This window comes from Acinonyx jubatus, chromosome E2 (genome assembly GCF_027475565.1).
Source record: "Acinonyx jubatus isolate Ajub_Pintada_27869175 chromosome E2, VMU_Ajub_asm_v1.0, whole genome shotgun sequence".
Taxonomy (NCBI): Eukaryota; Metazoa; Chordata; class Mammalia; order Carnivora; family Felidae; genus Acinonyx; species Acinonyx jubatus.
This window is the reverse complement of record NC_069396.1, coordinates 50,842,365-50,856,772: the sequence shown is the minus strand read 5'-3', so window position 1 is coordinate 50,856,772 and position 14,408 is coordinate 50,842,365. Positions and strand designations below refer to the sequence as shown.

At 56.5% G+C, this 14,408-nt stretch overlaps 1 protein-coding gene across 4 annotated transcripts; it reads left to right on the top strand.

Annotated features, from left to right (window-relative positions):
• Positions 1 to 323: 323 nt before the first annotated feature.
• SLC1A5 (solute carrier family 1 member 5) lies at positions 324 to 11,763 on the top strand. 4 transcript variants are annotated; one of them, XR_008293614.1, is made up of 9 exons: positions 326 to 1,527; positions 4,284 to 4,326; positions 4,758 to 4,805; positions 5,705 to 5,871; positions 8,323 to 8,556; positions 9,311 to 9,505; positions 9,650 to 9,784; positions 10,956 to 11,342; positions 11,555 to 11,763. XR_008293614.1 is itself a non-coding variant. In XM_027037881.2 (8 exons), exons 1-8 carry the CDS (start codon positions 959 to 961, stop codon positions 11,188 to 11,190), a joined length of 1,626 nt encoding a protein of 541 aa, XP_026893682.1. In that variant the 5' UTR covers positions 326 to 958; the 3' UTR covers positions 11,191 to 11,370. The 4 variants fall into 4 exon arrangements, 2 of the variants coding, with proteins under 2 accessions (XP_026893684.1, XP_026893682.1); XR_008293615.1 differs by having other exon boundaries at positions 10,956 to 11,348; XM_027037881.2 differs by lacking the exon at positions 11,555 to 11,763 and having other exon boundaries at positions 10,956 to 11,370.
• Positions 11,764 to 14,408: the final 2,645 nt, after the last annotated feature.

Genomic DNA, 14,408 nt, shown 5'->3' with positions numbered 1-14,408 from the left:
AGAGACCCTCAAGCCAGGGAACTGTTGTCGGTTAACGGCCCCCACCTGCATCGCGATTCCTTTGGCGGGAAAAAAAAAAAAAAAAAGCCTCGCTCGTTAGGCCCCGCCCCAACAGGGCCCCGCTCCCGTCCCCGTCCCCCCCCCCCCCCCAGTGTCCCCGCCTCGATAGTGAGTTTGTTAGTCTGCCTTCTACGGTTGATTGGCCCCACTCTGGCCTCAGCCCCACCTCTCGCTCGCAGAATGAGCCATTAAATACTGCCGCCAATCGGCGCCCGCGGTTCGCTGCCCGCCTTCTCAAGCCTCGCCCCTGCCCTTAATTCTCGCAGCTTCCGCCGTGCGGGCTCAGAGCCACGCGGCGCGCCCGCGAGCTGCCCCCGGGATCGGTGGCCGTTACCTCCCAGGGTCCTGGACCGCAGCCTTCCGCACTCAGGGGCTTGGATCTCCCCTCCCAGACGCAAAAGCCTAGCTCCCCTCTTCCTGGAGCTCTTGTCTCCCGTCCCCCAGGTTCAAGCTTCCCAGCCTCCGTTTCCAGGACCCCGGCGCCCCGGATCCCTGCCTCCCGGATCGGCGCTACCGGGACGTGGCCTCTTGAGGACCTCTGCCACTTGGACGCCTTCAGCGTTCCAGAGCCCAAGACCCCCTGTCCCAGCCTGATACACTCCTGTATTCCCATCCCTAGGGCCGAGAAACCCAGGGGCTCCCAGCTTTCGGGCGCAGGACACAACCTGGGAGAGCAGAGGAGCCTCGGCGCCCAGCTTCGGGATCTCAGACACTCCAGCTTCCACGAGCCAAGGAACCCCGGCGCTGTGAACTCCCAGCTCCAAGGAACCCTCCAAAGTTCCGGCCTCCAGGCTGTGTTATAAAACTCTCCGTTCTAAGGAACGTCGGCGTTCCAGGAAGGAGCCCCCCAAGCGCTCGCAGCTTCCAGACGCCGCAGAACTCCGGGGGGCGTTCCAACATGGTGGCCGATCCCCCGCGCGGAGACCCCAAGGGGTTCGAGGCGGCCGAGCCTACCGGGAACGGTGCCCCGACGTTGCTCCCTAAAGAGGACCCCGACCCGGCAGGAGGCCGCTGCTGCGGTTCCCGGGAGCGGGTGCGCCGCTGCCTTCGCGCCAACCTGCTGGTGCTGCTGACGGTGGCGGCCGTGGTGGCAGGCGTGGCGCTGGGGCTGGGGGTCTCGGGGGCCGGTGGCGCGCTAGCGCTGGGCCCCGCGCGCCTGGCGGCCTTCGCCTTCCCCGGCGAGCTGCTGCTGCGCCTGCTGAAGATGATCATCCTGCCGCTGGTGGTGTGCAGCCTGATCGGCGGCGCCTCCAGCCTGGACTCGAGCGCGCTCGGCCGCCTGGGCGCCTGGGCGCTGCTCTTTTTCCTGGTCACCACGCTGCTGGCGTCCGCGCTCGGCGTGGGCTTGGCGCTGGCCCTGCGGCCGGGCGCCACCTTCGCCGCCATCAACGCCTCGGTCGGCGCCACGGGCGCCGAGGAAGAGGCCCCCAGCAAGGAAGTCCTCGATTCGTTCCTGGATCTTGTGAGGTCAGACCCCGCCCGCCCGGTGGAAGTCGTCGGGGGGGGGGGGGGCGGGGGCGGGGAAGCCACGTGGGGAGGGGACCCGAGTTAGGGATGGCCGGAGCGACCACGCGAACGCTAGAGGGTTTTGAGTCCTCCAGAGCCTGGACACCCCCCCCCCCCCCGCCCCAGGGCTGGATGGTGATGGTGTGGCCCTTTGAGGGTCAGAGTCCAGCGAGTGAGGACAGACCCCTGGGGAAGGAGGCTTCGAATGGGGGCGCCTGGGGACGTAAGTGGGGACGCTGCAAGACGGTGATAAGGCAAGGAAGTCTTGTAGAGGGAAGAAAGTAATGCTTGGGGAGTTTGTGGGGGAGGGAAGGGATACAGAGGCTTTTCTGTGAGGGGCGAGGATTCTGGGGGGACTTGGGAGGGGATTTGGGGGCGCTCAGGGCCTCAGGATTTGAGTCCAGAGTCAGAGAGCTTGTGACCCCCGAGGAGTTCATAGGGGACCTGAGGAGATCTGAGTGACCTGTGCCAGGCCCTCTTCCCAGTCCCAGGGCTCCCCCACATTATGTGTCATCCCCGTTACCCGGACACAGCCAGGTTTTTTTCTCAGCCTCCCTTCCCCGCCCGGGGCTGGGCCCTGGCCACTTCCCTTTGTACATCTTCCTGCTAAATCCTGCCACCTCCAAAGACTTTCCATTCCATTTCTTGCCCCCCCCCCCAACCAACACCAGGCGGCCCAGAAGCGGGGGCCAGCGGGACCGGTTAGAAAGAGAGCAGGCTCTTTGCCTTCTAGTCTCTGCTCCCCCCCCCCCACACGCCCCCCGCCCCATCCCAAGAATAGTTCTTCCCTTTTGAGGAGGGCAGACCCCTGGGTCCACATGGCCTTGCCTTTGGGACCTCCTGATTCAGTGTCTCCAGGTGGGTTGGGGACTTCCAGGAAGTGGGGGGGGGGGGGAGGAAATGATGAGTCACAGAACAGGGTTCTCCCAGCCTCTCGGGGGGTATCAGCGCAGGCTGAGATGAGACTCTGGGGCCGGCTTGGTGTCCCAAAGCTGTAGTGGATGGTCGTCTCCTGGCGGGGCGAGATTAGCTGGGTCCTGGCCCAGCCCTGCCAGGCCTGGGTGGATACGGGCCTCCCCGGCAAAGGGCACACCCACTCGAGGGCTGTTGATGTGTATGTGTACAGGCTCCCCCTGTGTGCCAAAATAGAAGTCACTCACACTTGGCCAGCCCCTCAGAGACTTTTCTGGAACGTCTCAGAACCACACAGCTTTCTGGCCAATTGACGCGGAGCTGGACACAGGCCCTCGGACACCCAGCCACAGCTGTGGCCTCTCTCACACTGACGCGTGGCCTTACACCGGCTGTCACCCGTGCGCTCACCCACGGTGTACTAACCTCCCTTTACACGCCCACTCGCGGATGCCACTGACCACAGCGGCGCATCGAGCGTCACCTAGGCACACACTCAAGAGCACATGCGCACCGACCCTATCCCGCGAGTCCGAACCCTCACCTCTGCCCCCGAGTTTCTCACGTGTTGACATGAGAAACTGTCTAGGGACCCACAGCAACCGCCGTTCCCCCACTCACGTGGTGAGGAGTGGTTGGGACCTTCCAGCCAGCTGTCTGGGTTCCCTTTACTGTTTTTATGTTTAAGTACTCTTGTTCTTAATGTTTATATATTTTTGAGAGAGAGAGAGAGAGACAGAGCGCGAGCAGGGGAGGGGCAGAGAGAGAGAGGAAGACACAGAATCCGAAGCAGGCTCCGGGCTCCGAGCTGGCAGCACAGAGCCCGGCAATGCGGGTCTCGAACTCCCGAACCACGAGATCATGACCTGAGCCGAAGTTGGCCGCTCAAGTGACTTGAGCCATCCAGGCGCCCCTACTTTTTTTATTTTTTTTTTATTTTTAGAGAGAGAGCGCGCGAGGGTGGGGGAGAGGGACAGAGGGAGAGCGATTGAGAGAGAGAGAGAATCTCAAGCTCAGTGCGGAGTCTCAGGGTGGGCTCAGTCTCACAAACCATGAGATCCAGACCTGAACGGAAATCAAGAGTCGGATGCTCAACCGACTGAGCCACCCAGGCGCCCCACGGTTCCCTTTTCTAGAAAATGGGGATGGCGGTGCGGATCCCTGAGCCAGGATTACACGAGTGGCTTTAGATCAAGCACTGCAGGGACTGTGGACGCTTCAGCCCTTCTTTTCTTCCCTCTCCGAGACGCAAGAGGGTCAGGGTCCCGCTGATCCCCTGACACGCCCAGTGGGGTTGAATGCGGGCTGCTGCGCACACACCGCCATCCCTTGTCACCCTCTCTCACTACCCGTTTTCCAATGCACCCCCGTCCCCTGCCTTTCTCAGCCCGGCCCCAGGGCTGCAGCGTTTCTCGGCCCTCCAGGAGGAAGTTGGCTGATGCAACACGCCCAGGGTATTAAGTTTGCTGCCCGGGGTGGAGCTGAGGCCCAGGTGACCCTGCCCCAGCCTGCCTTGGGAAGCCAGCATTCCTTACGGCCAGTCCACAATCCCTCGGGGCTGGCCGGCCACACCACGGGGGCCCTGGGAGGCCAGCTCAGACTCCCCACACCCTGGAAAAGTGTGCAGGCCAGGGCTCAACTCTGCCTGACCAAGCCTGGCTGGGGCCTGGGGGCCAGTGGGGCCTCCCGAGTTTTTTCCCATCGCAAGAGGCCAACCCAGCTCCTCAGACCCCCCCCCCCGCCCCGTAACCCCCCCTCCCGTGGAATTTAATAACACGCCTCCCCCTCCGTGTCTGTCTCTGCAGAAATATCTTCCCCTCCAACCTGGTGTCCGCAGCCTTCAGCTCAGTGAGTCCTTGGGGGTGTGTCCCGAGGGGTGGGGGGCGGGCAAGGAGGGGGAGAGCCAGTTGGAGCCCCTTGGTGCCAGCTCTACGGTGCTGCCTGGCCAAGGGCACATGCCCGCATATTTCTGAACGATCTCGCAGGGTCCTTGGGGAACCTCCGAAACCCATCCCGTGCCCCTCCTCGAGAAAGGAGCATGCGGGTTCTGAGCCCCTTCTGGGTTCTAATTCCAGCAGCGTGACCCCGGGCAACTGCCTTTTCCTCTCCGAGCCTCAGGTTTCCGCCTCTGGAAAATGGGCTCCTGATAAGAAAATCCTGCCTCGGGGCGGTTGCTGGCAGGGATGGAAGGAGATCATGTTTAGGGGGCGCTTAGGGCAGGACAGGGTGGGGGAGCCTCCATGGCCATGGATACTGACCGTTCCCAACCCCACCTGCAGTACAGTACCGTCTATGAAAGCAGATGGATCAACGGAACCAAGGTGAAGGTGAGAGCAGGGGAAGGGATGGGGGGAGGAAGGGGTGCATCCCTTGGCCCGTTGTTGTGGGTTTTCCATTTTGCCCCCACCCCGGCCTTTGTTTGTCCCCTGTCTTCAGACATCTGGTGGTATTTGTTTTACACTCTCTGCAGCCTCTCCCCCGTTTCTGTCTCTTCTGGTACCTTCGTTTGGCCCCCTCTTCTCCCTCCCTGGTCCGGGCTTCTCTTTTGCCCGAATCCCATCCTGCCCTGGGATGATCTGCCCCCAGAGCCCCCCTCTCCTACCTACCCTCCTCCACCTGGCAGCCAGAGTGGTCTTTCCAAAGCACAAACCTGACGCTGTCTCTCCCCTGCCTGCAGCCCCTTTGGGCTCCCTAGTGCCCTCAGAAGAAAGCCCAGGCTTCTGGCCACAATCCCGGAGACCCTGCAGAATCGGGCTTCTGCCCGGCCGCCCACCCAGCTTCCTGTTTTGGCTCTGCCCGGCCTATTCCAGCCCCAGTGGGTTTCTTTCTGCTCTTCGAATGCCCGAGCTGCTGCCCTTTCCAGACTGTTGCGCATTGTTTCCTCTCTCTAGAACCTTCTACTGCCGCTCTTGACCTGGTTCATCCTCCTATTCTCCAGATCTCTGCCCCTTCCTCCACGAAGCCCTCCCTGATCCCCCTCCCCCCAACCAAGCCGGCAACCCCTTCAATTCCCACACTACTTTGGGTTTCCCTATTCCAACCATCGTGGGTGGTCCCTGATGACAGGTCTGTTTCCCCAGGACCTGGACCGTGAGCCTTGGGAGGAAGGGACCCAAGGAGCCATCTTGTCTGTGCTGGGTCCCAGCAGTGCCCAGAACAGGCCCTTAGTGACTGTGCAGGTTGACTGAGTTTCCTCCTCCCTTTCTGATCTGTTCCTCACCCAAAGGTGCCCGTTGGGGATGAGGTAGATAGTATGAACATCCTGGGCCTGGTGGTATTTGCCATTATCTTTGGCGTGGCCCTGCAGAAGCTGGGGCCCGAGGGAGAGCTGCTTATCCGTTTCTTCAACTCCTTCAATGACGCCACCATGGTGCTGGTCTCCTGGATCATGTGGTAGGTGGGGGGAGTGGGGGCTGGGCATGTGGGATCGGGCAACCCTCCCTCTGTTGCTTGGAGCCGCCTGGCCTGGACCCGCACCCAGCGTTGACTGTCCCCTGGCTGTGTGACTTTGGGCAAGTGACTTACCCTCTCTGTGCCTCAGTTTCTTTATTATCACGTGAGGACAGTGCTGTATCCCATGGGAGCTAAGACTGACGGGGGCACCTTCCGGACCCTCCTGGAAAGTGACAAAATGGACGGCCAAGCCGTGGCCCCGGTTTAGCTAGTGCATCTCAGTTGCAGAGACTTAAATTGTGATCGAATGTGCAGGAGACGAGTGGCATGAGGTAAAGGTAAAGCACTTACAAAGTGGTTTCTTTTTTTTTTTTAATTATTTTGAGAGAGAGAGAGACTGAGCTTGCGTGTCTGCATACACGTGCTAGCACAAAAGTGGGACAGGGGCAGAGAGAGGGAGAGAGAGAATCCCAAGCAGGTCCTGTGCTGACAGCACAGAGCCTGACTCGGGGCTCGATCCCACGAACGGTGAGACCATGACCTGAGCCGAAATCAAGAGCCGGATGCTTAACCGACTGAGCCACCCAGGCGCCGCCCCCCCCCCCCCCGCCCCAAAATGTTTTAAAGGCCTAACACCTGCTGAGCATTTACTTAATGTTAGCTATGATTATTATTATTATCAGTTTTATTAAATGATCTCACATGTGCAGAGGCCTCTGGCTTCTACCTTCCCTGGATCGAGATCCAGGATCTCGAGATCGAGAAGGTGGGAAATCAGGAGAGGGAGCAGGATTGCTGCATTTTTAACAAATCCCTCCGCCCCCCGCTCCATCCTGATTCTGGTGCAGGCGACATTTAAGAGGCTGCACAACCTCGTAAACGCTCCTTGCCAGAGAGTCAGGGTGGTGGGTGGGTAAGAGCAGGCTCCAAGCCGCTTCCCACCCGCGTGCCCTCTAACAAGTTACTTACCTCGCTGTGTCTCGGTTTCCCCATCTGGACATTGGGATTGACAGTTCCAGGCACAAATGAGTTAAAACGTGTAAAGTCCTGGGGCGCCTGGGCGGCTCCGTCGGTTGAGCGTCCGACTTCGGCTCAGGTCATGATCTCACGGTCCGTGAGTTCGAGCCCCGCGTCAGGCTCTGTGCTGACAGCCCGGAGCCTGCTTCCGATTCTGTGTCTCCCTCTCTCTCTGCCCCTCTCTTGCTTGCGCTCTGTCTCCCTTGCTCTCAAAAATAAATAAACGTTAAACAAAACAAAAGAAAAACGTGTAAAGTCCTTGGGGCACTGCCTGACCTATAGTGTGCCTCTGATCAACACTAATCTTTATCAAGTACGTCACTTGTATAACTTGTGGGCACATCCCACAGGCCAGAGCTTGGGCATTTGGCCAAACCTAGCTTTACAGGTGGCTGGGAAATGCCTCCTTTCTTCTGTTACCAAAGAGGGGAAGGGGTTTGAGAGACAACAAGCCGCAGTGATCAGAGAGGCAGTCTTGGGAGGCTTCCTGGCTGGGAGGCACGAGCGCCCCTGGGATCTTTGCTCCAGGAAAGGGCGATAATAATTCCAGCAGAAGTTCATAGATCACTTATTGTGTACAAAAAGCTTTCAAGTCTTTTTACCTAGCACCTCATTAACGTCCGACATTCCTATGAGGCTGGTAGCATTAATGTCCCTGTTTGACGGACCTGTGAGATTTTAATTCAACCATAGCTTCAAAAGACTAAAAGAGGGGCTCCCTCGTGGGATTGCGGTAAAGATTCAACCACTTTATATCTATGGGTTGTTATTAAGACCTGAACCGCGGACTGTTTATATTGCATGGACGTGGGGAGAGATTGAATCGGTTTAAATCATCCTAGCTGCTATAACCACGAACCCAGAAAACGTAAATGCCTCACGCATGGGGTGGGGGGGCACGTGTTAAGTCCAAATCTGGTTGGCGATTGTACTTCGGCTGGCAATAGAGGCTCCCAGGCTTCTTTGATCTCCCTCTGCTCTATTCTCTTCCTTTTTTTTTTTTTTTTTTAATGTTTAGTTTTGGGAGAGAAAAAACGTGAGCCGGGGAGAGGCAGAGAGGGAGGGAAACGCCAGTCTCCGAAGCAGGCTCCAGGCCCTGAGCTGTCAGCCGCGAGCCCGATGTGGGGCTCGAACTCATGAACTGCGACATCATGACCTGAGCGGAAGTTGGGCGTGTAACTGACTGAGCCCCCTGCCCCCTGCCAGGCGCCCCTCCCCTCTGCCCTATTTTTTTTTTTTTCCCCCTCTGCCCTGTTTTTAAGGGGATGGAGCTTGGAGGATGGCAGGCAGGGAAGGTGCCCGAACTCAATCACACATGGATCTGGGTGTCTCCTGCCCGCGAGGGAGGTTGTGGTCCGGCTGCGCACTGAGCGCAAAGCCCGGCCCTGGGCGGGCACGTAGTCAGAGGCTGCAGTGGGTCTCCTGTGTAATTAGGTATGCCCCCGTGGGCATCTTGTTCCTGGTGGCTGGCAAGATCGTGGCAGTGGAGGACGTGGGGCTGCTCTTCACCAGTCTCGGCAAATACATCCTGTGCTGCCTGCTGGGCCACGCCATCCACGGGCTCCTGGTGCTGCCCCTCATCTACTTCCTCTTCACCCGCAAAAACCCCTACCGCTTCCTGTGGGGTATCGTGACACCGTTGGCCACTGCCTTCGGGACCTCTTCTAGGTATGGCCTTGGGGCAGACCAATGCAGGATTTTTAAGCTAAGGGGCCCTAAGTGGACATCAGCTTTCTGGAGACCCTTGAAATTTCGTATCTGGGGACGTTGGATCTGGGTACAGGGGCCATACTTTAGTAAGTTTCTCATAAGGTCCTGGAACCGTCCCCCCCCCCCCCCCCCCCCGCATTTGGAAAACCACTGACTGCTTAGAGATTTCTTCTTCCCTTCCTGAAAACCTCTCCTCCACAAGGCCTGGCCCTAGGGGACAGTGGTCTAGTGCTGCCCCCTGGATCCAACCTCTGGGAGCTCTTTCCACCCTTTTCTAGGTATTTTGTCCACCTGTCCCCTCAGAACCTGGCTGTCCCCACAGCAGCAGCCCCAAGGGAATAGTAATTCTTAGCCAAGGTCTATTATTGGTGGAGTGGGGGGGGGTGGGGGGGAAGTGTGCTAGACATGATAGAATTTAGGTTTCAATTTTTGTGTGTATTGTGAAGGAGAGCCGTCCACACCCTCCCAGGGGGTCGAGGCCTCACACAGGTTGGAATCCTGACATTCTACAGGATCCCCCCCCTGCCTCTGGCTCTGGGAAGAGAAGGGCCGAGAACTGCGGAAGGCTGGGGGTGGCGAGGCGCGGGGCTGGCGGGGGCGGGGTCTAGGCTGGCGGGGCGGAGCATGGGCTTGTGCTGATTGGCCAGCGCGGTCTGGGCGGGGCTTCGGCAGGGGGCGGGTCAAGTGCGCTAACTGACCTGCGGCCGCTCAGCTCCGCCACACTGCCGCTGATGATGAAGTGCGTGGAGGAGAGGAATGGTGTCGCCAAGCACATCAGCCGCTTCATCCTACCCATCGGTGCCACCGTCAACATGGATGGGGCGGCGCTCTTCCAGTGTGTGGCCGCAGTGTTCATCGCACAGCTCAACCAGCAACCCCTGGACTTTGTGAAGATCATCACCATCCTGTGAGTGTGGGTGGCTGCAGCTAGGACCCCGGACCCACTTGACCCCTCCCCCGAGAAGGGACAGAGGCCGGAGGGGGGCAGGGCTCCCGTGGCAGCTTCTCCCCCTACCGAGATCTTTCGCTGACCGCCCTTCTCTTCCCCCAGGGTCACCGCCACGGCGTCCAGCGTGGGGGCCGCGGGCATTCCGTCTGGAGGTGTTCTCACTCTGGCCATCATCCTGGAGGCAGTCAACCTGCCAGTTCACGACATCTCCTTGATCCTGGCTGTGGACTGGCTAGTGTAAGTGTGGGTTTGGGGCTTCAGGGGCCCAAGGGGTACCCTGGGAAAGGAGATGAACAAGAAGGTCATCGAGAGCCTCCGAGGAGGAGAGTAGAGCGAGGAAGGAGTTCCAGAGGAAAGGGGATGGCATCTTGAGCGTTCTAATCAGAAGGAAAGAAGGAATCTTTGAGGTTCTTTTTTTTTTTTTTTTCATGGTTATTTATTTATTTACTTCAGAGAGAGAGAGAGAGAGAATCCCAGGCAGGCCCCATGTTGTCAGTGCTGAGCCCCATGTGGGAATAGGCCAATCTGTAGACTGTGGGTTAGCAGTTGCCAGGGGCTAGAGGGAGGAGGGAATGGAGATAACTGTTTAATGGGTATAAGAGTGTCTTTAGAATGATGGAAACAGTCTGGAATGAAATAGATATGATGGTCGTACAACTCTGAATATGCGAAAAGCCACGGGATTGTATACTTTCAAAGGGTGAATTTTACCATATGTGAATTACAGCCCCATGTTTGAAAATGGCACACACCCCCACAAAGTATAAGGCGGCCAAAAGAGATCTTTAGGATTATGAGAAAGGCCTGAGGGAGAGCATAGTATTTCAGTGGGAAGAGGAGAGGTGGATGGGTCTTTTGAGGCCCCAAGAACTTTTTGAGGTTCTAGGAGGAGCAAATCTTGTGCTTTATTGGAAGAAGTATCATTTGGGGTCCCGAGAGGATGGAGGAGGAGATCTTTGGGGTTCTAAGGCAAAGAAAGTGTGATGGGGCGCTTAGATTTCATGGAAAAGAAGAGAGGTAGGGGGCTTCTTGGATCCCGGATGAAAAGGTCTTGGAGGCTCTAGGAGGAAGGGATATTTGGGAGGATAGAGCAATGAGTTGGATCTAGAAGCAGAACAGGGTTCCATGAAGGAGGGTGTGGCCAGGACCTCAAGATCTTGGGGGGGGGGGCGCCTGGGTGGGTCATTTGGTTGAGCATCCGACTCTTGATTTTGGCTCAACTCATGGTCTCCTGGTTCGTGGGTTCGAGCTCTGTTTCAGGCTCCACTCTGATAGTACGGAACCTGCTTGGGATTCTCGATCTCGGGGAAAAAAAAAAAAGATTCGGGAGGAGAGGTGGGAAGGTTGGGCCCTCCCCTCTCCCCTCCCCCCTCCCCCCTCCCACTCACTGCCCTATCCTGTTCTTCAGGGACCGATCCTGCACAGTCCTCAATGTGGAAGGTGATGCCTTTGGGGCGGGACTCCTCCAAAATTACATGGATCGTGCAGAGATGCGGAGTTCAGTGCCAGAGTTGATCCAAGTGAAGAGTGAGATGCCCCTGGCTCCACTGCCCGCCCCCACTGAGGAGGGGAACCCCCTCCTCAAACACCGCCTGGGATCTGCTGGGGATGCAGACCCCTGCGAGAAGGAGTCGGTTATGTAAACCCCATGGGGACTTTCCCTGCGCTGATGGGGGCACTCTGGACATTGGGATTGTGAACCGGGGTTCTGGAGGCCCTTCCTGCTGCACACTTAAGGGATCCAGGGTCCCAGCCTCTCTCCCTGACGTCAGATCTGGGAGGCCTCGATGCTGGGGTATAGGTGTGTGTGTGTGTGTGTGTGTGTATCTATCTCCCCAGATCTTCCCCAGTCCTCAATTCCTGTTTCCACCCAAAGTTAGGAAACATGATGGAGAAATAGTGTCTTTCTGGCCCCCTCATCTTAAGGCACAGGTCACCATGTGGATTTCTGCCCTCATTGAGAGGTAGGACATTCCAGTGGGTCGATGGCTATTTTGGTGGCTGTAGCTGTGTGTGTGTGTGTGTGTGTGTGTGTGTGTGTGTGTGTGTGTGTGTGTGTTTTGTGGCTCCATGGCACATCCCACCCTGTCCTCAGGCCCTCTGTTCCCTCCGCTGTAACAAACACTCCTGGGGACCCTGCCAGGGTGGGGGAGACTGAGGACAAATACTGCTGTCACTCCAAAGGACGTTTTTTAGCAATAAAACTATCAAGTGTATCTCCTCGGATGTTTCTAAGACCAAAAGCATGAGCCACACAGAAAAAAACCAAACGTGACAAGTCAGAATCCACTGAAATAAGATACCTGTTTGTCAAAAAACACCATTGAAGGGGCGCCCGGGTGGCTCAGTCGGTGAAGCGATCTCATAAATGTTCCGTGTCTCGACGCGGGTGATGCTCACACAGACGTATACATTTGGGGAAGTTCGCCTGCACACTTAAGATGCGCGCGATTTTACCCCACGTAATGCCATCTTGCAGCTGAAAATGTACAACTCACTCCTGGGAAGAGACTGACTTTCTGCTGTAGCCACTTACGGGTACTTCCCTGATACTTGAACTCTATCCAACAGAGGCAGTAATGACCTGCTCTCCGCCCCCCCCCCTTTTTTATTTAAACCAGAATTTGCTGTTTGAATAAAAAACCTGCTGTGCAAGTGTTTTTAAGTCCTGTTTTGAGTCTGGGATGTGGATGATGCCCAGTTGTGGCTCACTTGGTAACGATCCTGTCTTGTATGCTGCTGAAACGTGTTATACATTACTAATAATTATCTTCCCCCTTCCTAGGGCCCTGTGTAGGCTCCTGCCAGGTGCCCGGGAGGCACCACCAACCCAAGTCCAATTGTAGATGGTATCTTGGGGTATCTTTTGCATCTTTTCGTTGGTTTGTTTTTGTGTATTTAGTTCCATCGCGTGATCATTGCAGTGTGGAAGGAGAGTCTAATTCATATCTGATTCTGTGCAAAACTGTTGTGTATCACACACAAACATAACCACTAATGAGCTCATTAAGTGTTGAATAGTTAAGCAGTTGATACATTCAGTGCTTTCTATTAGGCTCAAATCCTTGGTGGGTGGTTATAAAAGTGTTGAAGGGTTTTAATGGTATTTGGGGAAGATGGTTGGGGTTGCTGGAAGGAGCTGGGAGGGCACGGTTTTCCCCACTTAAAATAATTGTTTGTCCTCAGTTTTTCCATTTGATGCTTTTTTGGGAATGGATTAGATTTAGATTATGACGGGTGCCTGTTTAAAGAGATACACACATGGGGCGCCTGGGTGGCGCAGTCGGTTAAGCATCCGACTTCAGCCAGGTCACGATCTCGTGGTCCGTAAGTTCGAGCCCCGCGTCGGGCTGTGTGCTGACAGCTCAGAGCCTGGAGCCTGTTTCCGATTCTGTGTCTCCCTCTCTCTCTGCCCCTCCCCCGTTCATGCTCTGTCTCTCTCTGTCCCCCCCCCCCAAAAAATAATAAATAAATGTTAAAGAGATACACACATGCATAGGTACTATATATACTGTATATGGAATATGTGTATATACGAGGAATACGTAACCCAGACAAGCCCAACAGAATGGTATTCCCCTTTTCCTCTATTCCATTTTTTTTTAAATTATTTTTGAGAGAGTGTGAGTAGGGGAGGAGCATAGAGAGGGAGGGGGGACAGAGGATCCGCAGCGGGCTCCATGCTGACAGCAGCCAGCCCGATGCGGGGCTCGAACTCATGAACCATGAGATCATGACCCGAGCGGAAGTCGGATGCTTAACCAACGGAGCCACCCAGGCACCTCTTTCTATTCCATTTTTTAAGATTTGCTGGGCACATGCCACTACTTTGCTGATCTGGGTCAGGAACCATTTCAGGCCTCCTCAGTGTGGACGGGTGCTCCAGACCTGTTTCCCACTACAACGTGCCCACCACCTTAGTCCTGTTCACCAGTGTATGCTCGGCACAGCGTGGGGACTGGCACAGAGTAGGTACTCGATAAACATTTGCAGAATGAATGAATTGGGCTCCAGCTACAGAGCCGCCTGGCTAGAAGAGGCTGTTAGGCTAGCTCAGATCCTGCTTTTTGCTACCTGCCAGCTGTGTGACCTTGTGTAAGCACTAGGGAGTCTCACCCTCTGGTGACAATGGCTCTGTTATGTGTGTGCCTCACCCAAAGGCCACTAGTGAAGTTTACATAAGAGCAGAAGGCAAAGCGCACGTGAGGCCACCTTCTGGGGCCCGGCTCCCACCTCCCGCTCCCTTCCTCCATTGCCAGATCCACCCCTGTTTTGGGGGACACCCCTCTTGCTCCTTTGAAGAAGCCTGGCTTGGGAGGAAGTACTCCGGCTAGCCCTGCACTAGGCTTGGACCTGCGTCCTAGGCTCATAGTCACAGGATGGGGGTGGGGGACTGGCAGACACAGGGTGATGACAGCTTTGTCTCTCCTAGCGACAACGTTTCTAGGGCGGTTGGACTTTTGTAGGGGGGAGGGGTCAACCTTATTAAGGTATAACTTGCATCCCATAAAGTGCATCTGCTAAAGTAGGTAATTGGATGGGGGGGGGGGCGCCTGGGTGGCTCAGTCGTTTGGGCGGCCGACTTGACTCCAGCTCAGGTCATGATCTCACAGTCTGTGAGTTCGAGCCCTGCGTCGGGCTCTGGGCTGACGGCTCTGAGCCTGGAGCCTGCTGCAGCTTCTGTGTCTCTCTCTCTGCCCCTCCCCCACTCGCTCTCTCTCAAAAATGAATAAACGTTAGAGAATTTAAAGAATAAAGCAAGTAATTGGATGAGTTTTTTTTTTTTTTCAACATTTATTTATTTTTGGGACAGAGAGAGACAGAGCATGAACAGGGGAGGGGTAGAGAGAGAGGGAGACAC